The sequence below is a fragment of the Ambystoma mexicanum genome, chromosome 5p, assembly GCF_040938575.1.
Source record: "Ambystoma mexicanum isolate Mex_15411 chromosome 5p, UKY_AmexF1_1, whole genome shotgun sequence".
In the NCBI taxonomy this organism is placed as follows: Eukaryota; Metazoa; Chordata; class Amphibia; order Caudata; family Ambystomatidae; genus Ambystoma; species Ambystoma mexicanum.
The window spans coordinates 1,154,066,671-1,154,083,789 of NC_090930.1; the positions used below are offsets into that span (position 1 = coordinate 1,154,066,671).

General features: G+C 44.7%; 1 protein-coding gene across 8 annotated transcripts in view; it reads right to left on the reverse strand.

Annotated features, from left to right (window-relative positions):
* The window catches only part of RIPOR2 (RHO family interacting cell polarization regulator 2), a 1,323,029-nt gene that overhangs the window by 99,118 nt on the left and 1,206,792 nt on the right, over positions 1–17,119 (reverse strand). For 6 of the 8 annotated variants that reach the window (XM_069613633.1, XM_069613630.1, XM_069613629.1 and 3 more), the window contains 2 exons: positions 8,054–8,137; positions 331–421 (listed from right to left, as the gene is read on the reverse strand). In XM_069613633.1, coding sequence (XP_069469734.1) covers positions 331–421; positions 8,054–8,137 — 175 coding nt within the window. The remainder of the gene's footprint in view (positions 1–330; positions 422–8,053; positions 8,138–17,119) is intronic. The other 2 variants (XM_069613632.1, XM_069613635.1) reach the window with 1 other exon arrangement.

Sequence of the window (17,119 nt, forward strand, 5' to 3'; positions counted from 1 at the left end):
ACGCTTACAGGATTTAGGAGAAAATGACTGTGGAATCAAAGTGTGGAAATGTTCATGGCGGCAAGGAGGCCATCCCCCATGGAAATAATGTTGGTTAGCATCAGCGGAAAATCAAAGCCAAGGAGAAGATCCACTGAGCCATCATCCAACATTCGGTGTGAAAAAAACGCTAACAGTAAAGTCATCATCATTCAGGAAACCTAGGGGTTGCTGCTATTTGGCCAGAGGTTGACATCCTCTTTCAGCAGACCTTCCAAACACCAAGCAAGGACCATCCATGTGTTAGGGATACATTTATGCATCTCTCACAGTATTAGGCACGTGACTCACCTAAAGACAGCAGGGTTTCAGATGCCACCTTCCTGATCTCTTCATTTTCGGACTGACACAGTGCCACCAGCGTCTTAATACTTTCAGTAGCCTGCAAAGTACAAACAGATGTTTTGCCCACGATTATAATCAGGCCAAACAACTTAGCATACTTAGGACAATAGTAAAGAATAGTAAAGAAGACAGAGATTCGTGCAAATTACGACCCTTCCCATTTCAGATCCTTCCTGGCTATCTCTTGGCAGATGACATGATTTTAGGAAAGATTGAAAGTAGCTTTTTCATGCAAAAGATATACATGATGTCCCCATAATGTGTTTTACTGTGCCAAGATATTTATGTATTTAATTAGGTGGTTTTGTTGAATGACATGTGTCGACTTGTGGCCACTTCAGAGTGCTTGTCCATCAGGCAGGCATTTTGGAGATGCAAGCTGTCTCTCCAATTGGCTAGCCATCATACATATAATAGAACATATTATTGAAGATGCTCTTTAGATGTCTTATTAGCCCCTCCTCTGCAGTTATAAGTCCAAAGAGTTCACCAGTGTGGAAAGGCCCACTGTCAGACTTATCCTGCAGGCAGTGACTGAGATGAGGGCCACTGACTGGTGGACCTTCAAAGGCCTAGAAGAAAGCCATGGCACTCCAGACAACTCACAGGATGCCACTTGGCGTCACTGTTGCATCTCCAGACCATTAATATAATCTGTTAATATAAATACATTGAGCTTTTATTTCGCCCTACATTCTGGAGACCCCAGCCACCAACAGTGAGACCAGGAATCGAAACTGTAGTGCACTGCCTTGTGTTGCTTCCAAGAAAACGCGTTGCCCCCGGCTATCCTCCCGGCCCATATACATACAGCATTTCTTTTTTTCTTGACCATACTTTTACTTTTTTCCTAACCCTGCATATTGAAGCAACCTGATGGTGGTATTGTTTCATGCTATATACAAAAAAATCTCATTTTGTTAAGAAAATGGACAGGAGGGCTTGCTGCGAATGAGGTGCTGGGGAGAATGATGGCAATGATGGAACTTGATGAACAGGCATGTGGTGAGGGTGAGGTTAGCGAGCACACAGAGGCTTTACAGTCTGTAGTGTGCGAGGAAAGTGGGAACCAGGGAGTTCTGTTTTAGTGAGTTCTGTGGAATAGGGCCGGATAAAGCCATAACAGGAGAGCGAACACAAAGTATGGGAATGAGAATGTGGATAGACGAAACAGACTGGGCGTTTGGCATAAGCGAGCAGTAAAACAGGTAAAAAAAACAAAGCGAGGTAAGCGTAGAAATGAGTTGGATGGATGAAAATAAAGGGGATAGTAATGAAGTTTCTGTTTAGCTCTGTGCAAGCATGGAGGAACCCACGCATTGGTGGAAGCAAGTGCTTGAGCCATCGCTTCCTAACTACTGGGAACTTTGCCTTCTTGCATTCCATTAAGCAGTTTTTTTTATAATGCATAGGCGTTCAATAATGGGTGCAGTAATGTTGAAATTGACCTTGAATAAGTCCCCCAATGGAGCGCAGGTTGCACCAAACTGCTAGGAAGACCCAAGCAATCACAAGCATGTTTCGATTTTGCTGGGCTTCATCAGTGAGGAGCAGTTTGAGTCCACTGTTTCAATTTCATCTATATATTCAGTTTGTGGGCGTCACACTCTTCTATTTCGCAGTGGAAAAAAAACTCTTCAACTGCTGTCTGATGCAGGCCTGCCTCAAAATGAAGAAGTATAAAAAATTGTAAACAAACATACAAAAGTAACAAATGTTTCATGGAACACCTGTAAACCTGTAATAGAAGAATAAAACTAACATACAAGGGTGGTGTTCACTGTTTGGCTGATCGCCTCCTAAACCGTTCACTAATGAGACACAGCGAGTGTGAGAACCATTCTGCTAAAGACAGGTGACTTATTTATGAATTTTTGGCAATGCTAGGAATTCACTCCATTCTCCTCAGGGCAGGGTCACAGTGGTAAAATGAAAGTTTCCCACGGTTCTTTTTCCCTCCCTGAATTGTGTCCAACGTTCCGGCGGCAAGACATTGTGCAGGTAACGCACGTTTCTCCTGCGGGCACGGCCTAGTCAGAGGCTTATCTTTGTACTCAGGTAATCGCCTGCTCCTGTTAAAGGAACAAAAGTATCACTGACAGCCCGTCAGTCAACATTTTAACCGGTGGAGGTTTCAAAGAAAAATATTAAGAAACCTGGCAATTATAGTATTCACTTAATATCCATACTTAATTTCTGTAATCAGAGGAAGCCTGTGGCCATCAGGCTGGACGTGAAAAGCCACAAAATGGCCAAAAGAAAGGAGGGAGCCTCGTGATCCCTGGGAACTCGGGTAGTTAGAACTAAATCTCTCGACTCCGCTTCTCTAAGAATACAGGTTCAGCTCCCTGGTATTGTGGAGTAAAAAAATCAACTGAGTGTGAAATGATCATAATCCTGTCTTGCGCAGGTGGAATCCGCCCTTCCTATAGCTCAGGAAGCCAGAGGTAAATTCAGTTATAAATAGCCAATAACGAATCTCTTCTTCATTTTTCTATAAAATGGACATTTTGTACAACTGCTCCGTATACACAGAATAAATTATTTTTTTAAATAAATCTATGCATTTTTTGACTGCACGTTTTCCTAATTTTGTTGCTAGCTTACTTTCATGACTTCTTCCACATGGTCATTCCTTGAATTTGTTTCAAATGCTCGTACCGTGGGTATCATGTCTTTTTGAACATTTGAGTTTACATTCCTTGTAACTGTCTTCTTGATTTAAGTAGAATCTTTCTTCCGAAAGGAAATGTTGTCCGGCGCCTTTTTCCTTTCCTCTGCCTCTGGTACATGTGATTGTTGACATTGCGTTCTGGCTCTTCACTACAGGAAGGCCATCTTACGTTAGGACTATCTGGATGCTGACCAGCAGTGTGGCACGGATACACCACTCTATATCCAAAGCTACACAGATACACGAGGAGGAAGCTGCAGACAGTGCAGAATGCAGAAAGGCTTGCACGCTCAGACGAGTCTGTTGCAGTAGCCCGAAATCTCACAGAGCGGGCATGTGACTAGACCAAGCTTTTACACTCCAGTATATAAGGACTCTCATTTTTGAGTACAGTACCATGGTTATGGAATTCACTCTGAACCCGCCTGAGATGTACCCTCAGTCTCCTACGCCTTAATTTGGCGTTCCCGTTTCCCATTCCTGTATTTGACTTTCACATTAACCGTCGACTCACCCTTATTCCGTTTTGATGTTATTTTCCTGCACCTCCATTTGCCTTCCAAGATGGTCCTCTTCTCCTTTATTTGACTTTCACACCAGTTTCTCACAGCTCCATCAGGACTTCTCTGTAGGTTTCCACTCTGGCCTTAGGCTTCTATGCCAGTCACCCACTCCACATTTGGCTTGCGTGCCTTTCATCCTCATCCACTCCATTCAGCTTTGAGCTTGTGATTGTTTTTATCATTCTTCTACTGTTAATATGATATACAATAAACTGAAGTCATAAGTGTACTTTGCTTGCACTTAACAAAAAGTGATCATGATGTTGACAAAGACTACTCAACATCGAAAGAGGTTGGCCTATGCAAGTTAAAATAAGGAACACAACCTTAATACTTCCCAGCTTAATTGATACTCCTTTCATCTTCAGGAGAGAAGAACAAGCAGCTGAGTCGCCCATGTCAAGATCAGGACTTGGAACCAGCCAGATATGTCATCTAACATCAAAATCCTGCCCACCCACGAGAGCCATCCTGAAAATGGTTTCTAGCCCTTCCAACACATTTGAAATGTCACAACCTTTTACAGTGATCTAAATGAATACAAGAATGCACCTCCGGGAGAGAGGTGTGGAACCTGGGACCTTCAATTCCAAATGCAGCTCGGCCTTCACAGCTTTTCATCCCTTTGACCCTCATTAAAATCATGCATAGCGGGTAGGGAGTTGGCTGCTAGTTATTGTGTTTCCAGACACAGTGCCCGAACAAGACAATCCAAATACATGGCAATGCTCTGAGGTCATGTGTCTCCAGAAACTCTACCTTTAACCTCTGCTTTTTATCTATTTCCAACATCTCTGATTCTGCAAACTAAATATAACAACCCATCCAATATCTCAAATCACCCCAGAGAAAAAAAGCTTGGAGGGGGTGAGGCAAAAAGTAAAGGAAGACTGGAGCATACCAAGAAACAATCAACTCATTTTTAACATATAAAATAAAGTATTCTCTCTATTTTGCTCTATTTTCTCAGGAAAATGACATTATTGGCGGTTCAATTGGAACACGGCAACATTATTTAAGAGATAACCCCCGAGGATGGAGGTTTTACTGGCTGGTAAGGCTCCAGGGCCCACATTAAGACCTGAGCGAAGCAAGGGTGTTGCAACTCTCGGCCCTATGGGGCAATTGACGGAAAGCAGACGGTTCCTGAGGTACTAATTCGGGGGATGGGAGGAAGGTGGGCTGGAGCATGCATACCAAGCAGGGAACACAAAGAGTGGACAGCCACAGTTTTAATCAGGAAGTCTGGATGAGTGCATTGTAGGGAGGCAGCGGCACCGTCCTAGGGCACTGTAGCCAGGCGAAGGATGCAGCGCAGAGGCAAGAGGAAGCGGATCGGCCTGTGAGGTAAACCAGGGTAAAGGACGGGCCAGAGGTGGTGGGCTCTGCTGTGTGGTGCACGTGGCAGGTAACAAAGCAAAAAGGGAAGAATGCTGTGATTTTTCACTCATTAACTATTTGTTTGTATGCCTGCCTTCGCCCGCCGGAGTTGCTAAATCCAGCATTTAGAGAGCATTAGAAACCGGATCTGTGTGGACACCTGAAAGGCGGTCTCGGAATGTCGGCCTTACCCACTGGTAAACGCCTACCATCCATGTGCTTAAATCAGCTGTGCATGCAACCGCCCCTAGGTTGACATCCGCCTCATGGTGATGGGCACCCCACACATACACCCTTCTCTGCTTAGCAGTTCTGCATTGCAGGTGCTGGCCTCCTGCCATGGCCAGCAGTGGAAATAGAGAAGGGACTCAGAGTAGTTCGCTTCTCCATTTCCCATCTTTTTACTAGGGCTTTACTGGGCAGACCTGGGGCCCAATTCATGTAATTTTCTGCACGGTTCAAAGTGACTTTACAGACACAAACTCTGATTCGTGGAACTGTGAAAAGTGTATTTTTGCAGTGCAAAGTTATTGCAAAGTTAGTACAACGTCATTTCTGCAGTACATAATGACTTTGCTCTGACTTTGCACTGCAAAAATACACTTTGCACAGTTCCATGAATCAGAGTTTGTGTCCGCAGTGCAGCCACTTTTCAGCAGTGCAAAGTCACTTTGAACCGTGCAAGAAATTCCATGAGCCGGGCCCATGGTGTCAGAGACCTTGTTGAAGGCCCTCGATTAATTTGATTCTTTAGTTTGGCATCCAGGCACGTGGGCTTTATTGCTTAGAGCATTTAGGACTTGTCTCACAATGGAACCGGCTCAGAGAGAAGCGGATTCCTCTGGCTGAGCATAGACTGGAGACCACTGAGCGGGTGTTCACCAATTTGTGTCTTCCCCGATGGAAAACGAGAGAGTTTGATAGAACCCAGCGGTGGATACTTGACCCGCTGACAAAGCAGGCTAGTGGTGCACGTGTTCAGATTCACGCAGTGTGGCCAGTCTCTGCATAGATTGACAGATTACACACCAATCATGCCCTTTCCCGGGAGGGTGCAGAGGACTGAAAGCCTGCTCTCTCTTGAGAGAAAGTAAGGCCTCTGACTACAATACACTGGACAGTGCTCTCAGGCTGCTCCAGGAAGGGGCATAGTGACTGTGATGACCTAGCCTCTCCAGCCGGGAGGGTGCAGGGGACTGAGAGCCCGCTCTCTCTTGAGAGAAAGTAAAGACTCTGACTACAATCCACTGGACAGTGCTCTCAGGCCGCTCCAGGAAGGGGCATAGTGACTGTGATGGCCTAGCCTCTCCAGCCGGGAGGGTGCAGGGGACTGAGAGCCCGCTCACTCTTGAGAGAAAGTAAGGCCTCTGACTACAATCCACTGGACAGTGCTCTCAAGCTGCTCCAGAAAGGGGCATAGTGACTGTGATGGTCTAGCCTCTCCAGCCGGGAGGGTGCAGGGGACTGAGAGCCTGCTCACTCTTGAGAGAAAGTAAGGCCTCTGACTACAATCCGCTGGACAGTGCTCTCAAGCTGCTCCAGAAAGGGGCATAGTGACTGTGATGACCTAGCCTCTCCAGCCGGGAGGGTGCAGGGGACTGAGAGCCCGCTCTCGCTTGAGAGAAAGTAAAGACTCTGACTACAATCCACTGGACAGTGCTCTCAGGCCGCTCCAGGAAGGGGCATAGTGACTGTGATGGCCTAGCCTCTCCAGCCGGGAGGGTGCAGGGGACTGAGAGCCCGCTCACTCTTGAGAGAAAGTAAGGCCTCTGACTACAATCCACTGGACAGTGCTCTCAAGCTGCTCCAGAAGGGGGCATAGTGACTGTGATGGTCTAGCCTCTCCAGCCGGGAGGGTGCAGGGGACTGAGAGCCCGCTCTCTCTTGAGAGAAAATAAGGCCTCTGACTACAATCCACTGGACAGTGCGGTCAGGCCGCTCCAGGAAGGGGCATAGTGACTGTGATGGCCTAGCCTCTCCAGCCGGGAGGGAGAGTGCAGAGGACTGAGAGAACGCTCTATCTTGTGGGAAAGTAAGGCCTCTGACTACAATCCACTGGACAGTGCTCTCAGGCCTTTCCAGGAAGGAGCATAGTGACTGTGATGGCCTAGCCTCTCTAGCCGGGAGGGTGCAGGGGACTGAGAGCCCTCTTCTCTTGAGAGAAAGTGAGACCTCTGACTATAATCCACTGGACAGTGCGTTCAGACCTCTCAGGAAGGGGTATAGTGACTGTGATGGCCTAGCCTCCCCATTTTAGCGCCAAAAATGCACATGATCATCGGGGCTGTTGCCTTCTGCTTGGCACAGTGTAGGATCTGGCATTGCATACATTAATACGTTTGGCCCTCTAGAAGCAAAACTTATTTGTTCTGTTCTTTGCTGCATAAGCAGAAAACATGGCCCTCCATTGTGCAAGCCTTTATTTAATACATGGACATGTTCTGACATGTTTATTTTATTTGACATCTATGTATTGATGACTGGGGCATTCCAGAAAACATGTCTTTATATTTCTAAGGTATAGACAAACCAAACGTGCATGTTAGGAAAAAAAAAGTATCCTGCACACACCCGACCCAGCACATATGAAATGTTCTTCCTACTAATGTTGCATCGGTCTAATCTTCTCTGTTCAAGTTAATACAATCGTATATGTTAGTCCATGTGATGTTTGATCATGCAATTCACTACAGGGCCCGTCATCTGGAAATGGAGTTGCCACATAACATAACATAACATGACATATCAAATACGGCATGGCCAATCATCTCGCTTTGCATACATGAAAAGATCATTGTGCTGCCAGCCATACATGGATACTTGACACACTATATAACTGCTTTGGGTACATTGATATACACACTAAAGGCCTATCTTGGCAAAGAGGCAGCGACCTATGGGCAGCCAGATTCCCGCGCGTGGCTGCACTGTGAATTCTTGCATGCAGCGAGCGCGTGCACTGGAAACCCGTTTGTCTTTCTCGCTGTGAACTTCCGTGGGAAAGTAAAGCAGTTTGACACGACTGACTTCCCGCGGCTCTCGCTTACTGTACCTGCAGGCATTTCAGCGCCAAGCAAGCGGCCTTCTGCAGGTGGAGGTTGGGCTGCGTGAGCGCCTCGCAGTAATACGTCAAGGCCTGGGAAACAAACAGAGGTGGACGCAACTTAGTATGGCGGAAGAAACACGCACACGGTTATACACGCACTGCTTTCATTCCTGTGTTTCGTAAAACATGCATTTCTATTATCAGCTCTTTTTATACATTCGGGCGACCGGTGAACTTACAGAAATGTTAAAGGGGATTCAAGATCAGAAATGAAAAGTTTCTGCTGCTGGCTTCATTTCACCAAAGGGATCGTGGAACTGACCCCTGGATAACAACATAGGGTGCGGGATCACGACAACCTTTGTTTAAATATCCCACATTTTTTTTTTGCAATAAAGCATTTATTGTTATACAGAATAGCAAGTAAGAATGCAAGTATGTTTTTTTTATAACGCACATAGTTCATAATACATTAGTAATTACAATACTGTGTACAGGTTCGTGTACGCGGAGAATTTATCAGACAATTCATGCTCTATTAATGAGCCTTATGAGCTCATTATAAGTTTGGTGGCTAACGTAAATTGCTGTTTGTTTAAATGACACTTTTTTTTAAAATACCAATCAATTCGTGGGCTTCCACAGTATATTTACTGCTTTGGGTACATTGAAAGTACTGCCAGGGATACATATAGCTTTTTATGCTATTCAGTACTTTGTATGTATCCCATGCTGTAAATATCCCATACGACCCCCAACTCGTAATTAGGTGGTACCTTAAAAACAAGTATTTTTTAAGCTAACACAAAATGTTACCGTTGCCACATTAGTCATGATGACACCTGCTTATATCACACACTTTTCTCATCCAACTATGAACGCTAGATTTGTGGGATGCAAAAAAGAGGGTATGCAAAAGGCATAATGTGTTAGGTCCCATGTATCTTGGAGTACTGAACGTTGACAGCTGGGAGATTTTGAATTAACCAGAATTACTGGCAATTGTTCCAGGCATTTAGGCCAGGAAGATAGCTGAGGGGCAACGCGTGTGTCTTGGAAGCAATTCAATGCACAGGTTCGAATCGCAGGCTCATGCTTCGAAACTGGTCTTTGGTATTAAGTGCAATTTTAAAGAATAATTGATCTCTTGGCGTGACTGAACGCAGCACGAACCAAGCTTGGGTGAACATTTCGAACTCAGACGACATTGAAACAAAAATTAGGAATCTCAAAACATCCAGAGCGCCTGGCCCGGATGGCTTGAGTAACATCAATCTCAAGCAATTCCCGAAAGAGTGGTCGGATGTGATCGGAAAGATTTTCGGGGAATGTGAAAGAAAACATCAAATTCCCGAGATGTGGCAGAAAGCCGTTGTCGTCCCGATTTATAAGTAGGGCAGCCGGGACGACCCTGAAACCTACAGGCCGATCGCACTCCGTGATATTATAGAGAAGATCTTCTCTACTCTTCTACTGGAACATTTCAGAGTTTGGGAAAAAACCGTCCCTTGCAACGACATTCTGCAAACAGACTTCCAAAAAAAAAGGCACCACGGCAATAAACATCCTGATAATCAATATCCTGAAGGCAAAAGCAAAGGGAGGGGCATGAAAGGTCTACTTAGCCTTCGGTGATTTGTCGAAAGCCTTCGATAAGATAGACCACAATATGCTGTGGATGAAACTTGAATCTTGGAACTGCCCGCAATCGGTACTTGACCCTCTCAAAGCGCTCCACTCGCAAACCACTATAAGAGTGAAGCTAAACCAACAAGGAACACTATCAGAGGAAATCCAGGTGAAAAGGGGGGGTCAAACAGGGCTGCCGACTGGCTCCTGCTCTCTTTATTGCATTCTTGGGAGATTTCCAACAGACGGAAACAAACATCAGGACTTTTCCACCCAAAATAGGGAAAACCATCATCCCGCGACTGCTGTACGCGGACGACGTGATCCTGATTGACCAGAAGAAAGTAGGACTCCAGCGCAAACTAACAAACCTGGCAAAATATATCAATGAAAATCATCTTGAAATAAACAAAAATAAAACAAAAATCATGACATTTGAGAAATTCCCAAAGAAAATTTTGAAACAGGAATCGTGGCATCTAGAGAATACTAAGATCGAAAAGGTAAATAATATCAGCTACCTGGGCGTTCAAATAGACAACTCACGGATGGACATGGCAATGCCAGGCGTGCTCTGGGACAAAGCAAAAAGATTAACATCGCAAATGAGAACTGTGGATAGGAAGTTCAGAAAGTTCTCACTAAGGCCTGTAATCAATTTCTACAAGACAAAAGCAGTACCGGCACTGGCGTATGGAATGGAGGCTTCACTTTTCATCCCCCATACGGTATGGAACAAGTTGGAAGGTCTGGTCTGGAAAGCAGTCCTCGGTCTACCGAAGTCGACTTCAGTGGCGGCGATTCGAAGAGAACTGGGTTTCGTTTCTCTAGCCTCAACAGTCAACCAAAGTGCCATGAGACTTTACAGAAAAATAATCCTGGCAGACTCGTTACCCGCCTACGCCATTATCAAAGAAGAACTGGAAAATGGTAAATATCAGAAAAGAAAGGCTGTCAGAAATAGTATGCACAGAATCAGACCAAAAAGAAAACCCAGACAGAATCAAACAGAAAATCGAAGAAATGAACTGGATCAGCACGATACAGAAAGCAGTAGAAAACAAACTTCTATTCCACCCTCCTCCAACGTTCAACAGAGTGAAAAAGCCACTGAATTACGCCGACAAATTCCCAGATAAACGGAAAAGAATCCTGTTTATGAAAGCAAGACTAAACATACTCCTAACTCGAGAAATTCGAACAATCCGAGGCATTGTAGGCAATCAGGGCTGTCGGCTATGCAAAAAAACGGAGATGGTGGAAAATCTAAAACATCTGATTATAAACTGCCCCAATACGAAACAAAACAGATCTACCTACCTTCTACCTCTGATCTCGAATCCGTGGATGCTCCAAGAAGATGATCTATGGAATAGACTGATATCTGGAGAAACCACTAGGTGGACGGTGGCAATGGCAAACCTAATCAAACTGGCTTTCCGACAGATCAATGAAGCATCCTCCACTCCCTTACCATCTAGAGGCCTCCACGGATCCGGCATTCCAGTGAAAACCGGGAGAACGCGGACCAGCGCAGGTGAGTAGGCAGATCTGTAGGAAGCCTTTTCATAAATACCCGATAGCGGGACGTTTGAACTGAAACAAAAACTTTGATAAAATTCAGGTATTCCCTGAATATATGTCAGTAAATAAAAAAAAATTAAAACAAATTAAAAAAAATTATAATATTCTCTGCAGAACATCGTGTTTTATCCTACCAAGCCATTACAGAAGGGAAAATACCTCTTTTAAATCAGGCAGGGCCCCCACCCTTAAGGAGGTCGTCCAGCTCTCTTGTATAAATATACAGAGAAGTCCCCTCAAACACTAAGATAGAGCTCTAGAAACAAAGACTAGACTTTTATTTTTTTTAAAGTCATCTTTCCCTCTGTATCTGAATATTGCCCTCTCTGTTCACAGACCTTTTTAGAATGTCCCTCACACACCTTTTTAGAATGTCCAAGTCCTCAGTCTTGGCCAAGAGAGAGCGTTACAGAGCCTAAGAACATATTGACTAACATTGTGCTCTCATTACAAAAAGGTAGCAGGCGCTCCTCTCCAGAAAGAACATGGCATGATAACATGTTGGTGATGAGAGTTTGCAGCACACGCTTTTTGCTCACTGTACCTTTCACAGATAAGAAATACCCATTTGCATATCAGTCTTTGTCCTGCCCACATGGGCAGTCCAGCACCGAAATGCTATGGCAATTCCTCTCTGAACAAGAGTAGCAACAGCAACCCCATACACGTGTTTCAGCCTTGTTGGGCCTCATCAGAGAGGTGAAGCTGTGTCTCTCTGAGGAGGTCACCCAGCTCTCTTGTATAAACATACAGAGAAGTCCCCTCAAACACCAAGATAGAGCTCTAGAAACAAAGACTAGACTTTTATTATTTTAAAGTCATCTTTCCCTCTGTATCTGAAGATTGCCCTCTATGTTCACAGACCTTTTTAGAATGTCCCAGTCCTCAGTCTTGGCCAAGAGAGGGCATTACATAGCCTAAGAACATATTGACTAACATTGTGCTCTCTGTCGCAAGGTACTTCCTTCAGGACCTTATCAAAGCAGGGCTTTTGAACCAAGGACAATCACAGGAAATGGGCTAAAAATGATTCCAATGCAGGTAAAACATAAGCAATATTGCTACATTCCTGAGGGCCGTTACTACATGGTAGTGTCCCTTGGCCTACAAAAGCGCCTTTAACAGGGGCCAAAGAACATGTCCACATGGTAATGGCCCTCGGAATGTGGGGAGCAGTATTGCTATTAACATCGGGGGGGGGGGGCAAACTCCCATTAGGGGTTATATATGTGGAAAAATACAGACAGTGGCAAGTGTATGGGCCATGGAGTCAATTGATGACTCCATGGAAATGGAATGTGGGCCTCTGAGCAGAGGACCTGTTCTTGGTCCATAGCCTGTGGTGGGTGGAGGAAGGCCATACAACAGAAAGAGGCCTGACCTTTCTGCAGTGGACGGGACTAGTGGTAGCATGAGAGCAATAAATGTAAAGAGTCAGATCTCAGTCTTTAATCTGGATATAAAACCATTGCTCCTCAGAAGCTGATTGCCCAGCTGGCATTCCCAGGGTGCTAATAATAATTAAAGTTAACTTTTAATAACGGATCAAACAATATACACTGGCAGAATAAGATTCAGATGGCGGGGAGGTAAGGCCACGTCCCTATCCTCAGTGGCCCTCGGTTTCTTGTTGGTTCCTGCAGGGGATGAGGGTGCATGAACGTGTATATATGCCTGCTTCTGTGGGCGCTTCAGATTTGCGAGATGGCTGCTCTGAAAGCTGCGAGTGTCTGCAGGACAGGAACTACAAGGAAAATGATAACGGTCACAGCTACAAAAAAAGATGACCAATAAAAGATGCCCGTGGTACCACAACATCTTGATGATCTCCACGGTGCTTAGTTGTTAGTCTGTGATGCCTCTGAGTAAGGTTCATGCCTCCGCTGGCATTTGACCCGGTGGACCTGGAGATGGAACTACAGCAACAGTTGCACCCCAGGAGATTTATGCCGTATCGACTTGGAGGCAATCCAATACAAGCATCCCTGCAAGCCCCAGAGCTTCAGCTGAGAAAACTTCACATATTACCTACAGTGCATAAGAAGGCTCTTTAGGCGACACCTGGACATGGCTTTAGAATGATAAAGAAATGTTACTAACCGAACGTCCGAAGATGGGAATTCAATAATAATATTTGTTGGTTCAATATGATCACCTAATGTCTAGTTTCATTTGAATGCTATGGTTGCTAGTGCTTTTGAAAACATTTTGACAGGAAGACGAACCACCCAACACCACAAGACCCCAATTAACAAATTGAGGAACACGTAGGGGTATGTGACATGTCTTTGCTTGCTATCGTACATAATGTACGACCAGGCCATTTGATGACATTTTGCCGCAGCATTATTTACTTCACTATCACAAATGCTGTTATATGAAGTGATCACCTGCACATTCTGGAGACAATTGTACATCAATGTGCATCTATGACTGATGAGCTCATACACGTCCACAACCATGTAATCATGAAAGTGACTTATCAGAGTGCATCTGTACTAGTTGACATACAAGGGGTAAAGGCAAATCTTTTGGCAAGTCATAGCTTGGGTAACATCGGTCCGTGTCACTGCTCTCACGCATGTATGGTGTTGGATTACAATATGTTGCTATATGCAGAGAACTCCCAGTGCTCCATAAACTCAAAAAACGGTGTCTATGATAAGTGAATGTATCATTTGCCAAATTAGGGGACATCCCCATACAGCAGGTTATCAAGCTATGTTACTTCTGAGCACAAGGGCTGTCATATTTCTGGGCAAAATCTGTTTCACTCAATTATTAATGGCAGTTGAGACGTTGACTTATTGACCCATTGCTCTCTGTCCCCGGGGAGACGCTGAACCTCGACCGCAACCAGGTTCCGACTGGCCCATAGGGCAATAATGAAACGTACGAAGTGCCAGCCCATGATTGTAGGATGGGATAGTTTTTTGACAGAATAGACCACCTTTTTGGCCACAGTTGGCTAGTTTCATAGGTTACTACACAACTTATAACCAAACGTTACTAAGCAAATATGTTTTCAAATACATTATTTGCAACACATTTGACCAAAAACACCCACTTGAATCGTACTCAGGCAGTCTGTTGTGTATAGTAAAGAATTGTAGTGTGTGACTGAGGTCCACTTTTTTTGATTGGTGCCTGGGCGTAGTTTTGCATCATTTTGACCCTGGCCGCAGCTCAGTAATGACGCCCAACATGGCAGAACAATGCCTCGGGGGTAGTTGCTGGTACACTTGTCCAGATGAGAATTGCCAGCATTTGGCTGTAAATGAACATTTTTCCTCTTGTAAGGCAGAGCGGGCTAAAATGATCCTCCTGAGGGGGCACACTCCCTTATCACAGGTTACGTATCTGTGTCCTTTCTCAGCAGAGGAGGGTTCCCGTTTTTGGCATATGTTCATGTATGAAATAGAGGCATCTAGATAATGGCACAAGCTAGCCTGTAAGGAAGAGCATGATATCCTCCTGTGTGCCCGTGGGGACCCTCTAACGTATCTTTTCTATTTAGAACATTACTTATATTGCAGAAGTATGGCATGCAGGTTACACTTATGCTTTGATATTGTGGGTGCTGGAAGCGTTGGAGGCAGCACTAGAATTATCCATGACAAAGCCAGCAGGTCTGGCTTTTTTAATAGGGAAGAGCTTCACAAGCTTGCACTTTTCTTTAATGGGCCTCTATAATAAAGTGATGTTTCCCACTTTTCTTAAAGGGTCTGGAAAGTGGGCAGATGTATCTTGGATTTACTTTAAAGAGCCTGCCAGCTCCAGTGTTCTTCACAGGCTAGTCCAGTGAAGTTGTGCTCCTAGGCCATTCTTGAAAGGGTCTGTGCAGAGCAGTGTTGCTGGTAGTGCTTTCTGAAAAGGACCTGTCCAGTGAAGTGTGCATCCCTTGCTTTTACTGCAAACGAGCCTGTCCATTGTAGTGTTGCTTATTATGTTTTCCTTTATAACACCTGTTTAGTGAGTTCCATTCTTTGTACTTTCCTGTACGGGGCTTATCAAGTAATTTACCCTCTGTATTTTTCTGTAATGGTAGTGCCCAATGAAATGGCATCGTTTTATAAAAGAACTTTCCTGTAAAGCACCCTTTGTTGAGCATTAAAGCACACTGGATCTCTAACATTGGCTAACAATGTAGTCGGATACTGAATGAATGTGCCCTAGTGCCAACACATGAGGGTTGGTTTGGCATTGAGAGGATTTGGGGTATAATTCAAACAAGGTCCAGATGGCATTTTGTGTAACAAACATGTTTTGATCCATTATACCATATATCATTTTAGAGTTCCCAAATCGCTCTTTGGCTCTATGGTACTCTCTGTAACAGTGTGTTTTGTGAACCCGGAAGCACCCATCATTTCTAGGCCAGGCCATTGTTTTACTATGGGCATTGTGACACTGTAACAAAAATAACACAGCGCAAGAGGATGTTGTGCTGTAACGGATGGAGATATGCGTGAGCAATCTGCATGTCGTAGTGTCCCAACATATAGGCATAGAGAGTAACCGACACGTTTTAATTCTAGCACGAAGTCTCAAGGAGTTACTTAATGTGTCTGCTGCATAGATCTGTTTACATAGTGCAGGTTAAAGGTTCCCAACCTAATGAGACTGCTTACTGGATTAATACACAAATATCGGGTTTAGGGACAGTTCTAAATGAGAAAATATAAATGTAATCACCTCTTGGGAGCCTTCTCCTCAAAGAAAAAAACACGACATTGCTTTTAAGTTACTCATATCCAGGGTAGCATAAACCACCCAAAGGCTCTGCAGAACTTTTTCCGGCCCACAAAAGAAGTTACACACCAGAATTCTCGTGATTCAGACTATGGCAATCCAAATTCATGTGCCACTGCCCTGCGCCAAATGGGAACTGTGCCCAGAGAGGAGTGATGTGTCTCCTCTTGCTTGTAAGAATAATTTGTGAAATGGCCAAAATACATTGGATTAACAAAAGTAACACCAATGGGTAAATTAGCGTTCATTAAATTATTATTAGGCAATCATTGCTGGGAAACTAATTGGGTCCCTCTTCACTTTTGTTTTTGGGAATGATATTACTGGCCATGCGTGGGATCCTTACACTTTATATTTTCTCTTTCTATTTAAATACATGTTCACGCTGGACTTTGGTGTGCGTCAACCTATAGATTTAATCTTATTTACCATGCCAGGCAATGATTTCCCATCTGCTACTATCTATACCATCATTCCTTTCATTCTCGCAGTCTGCCTTTTGTTCTGTCTCTTTCTTTTTCATGCCCCTTCTTACTGACCTCTCCATTTTCTCCATTCTCAGCGAATCTCCTTTTGTTTCTATGACCTTCTTTAACTCCCTCTGCTGCAGTGCCACACCCTTCACAGCGCTCTGTGCGCTCTATGTGCCTCTGTTCTATGCCTCGGTGCTCCTCTGTGTCGCTTTGCCCCTTTGAGGCCAGTCCTCTTCCAAGCACCTCTTCTGTGGCCTTTTTGTATCTCTGTGGTATGTGTGTCCCTGTGCCCTTACATGCGCTCCTTCTATGTTTGTGTTCATTTTGTGCTCATTCTGAGTCTCTCTGGTCCCGCTGTTCATTGGAGCATCCACTGCTGCTGCGTGTAAGTAGATACTCCACTCCACAAGCCCTTGGGTACATACTGGAGTAGGGAGGGCACCTTGTCCCCTCACACAATCCTCTAGGTACAGAGACCAGGGCCTTTCTGCTCAGCCATGGCAGGATGATTGAGCCGGGCCACGACATCATCCAAGGATAAAAAGAAACCAGTTATTGGGGAATCTGGGCACTACTTTGACATTCAAGCTTCAGCACTGTGAGAAGAGCTTCCAGGCAGCCCTGTTCTCCGGTC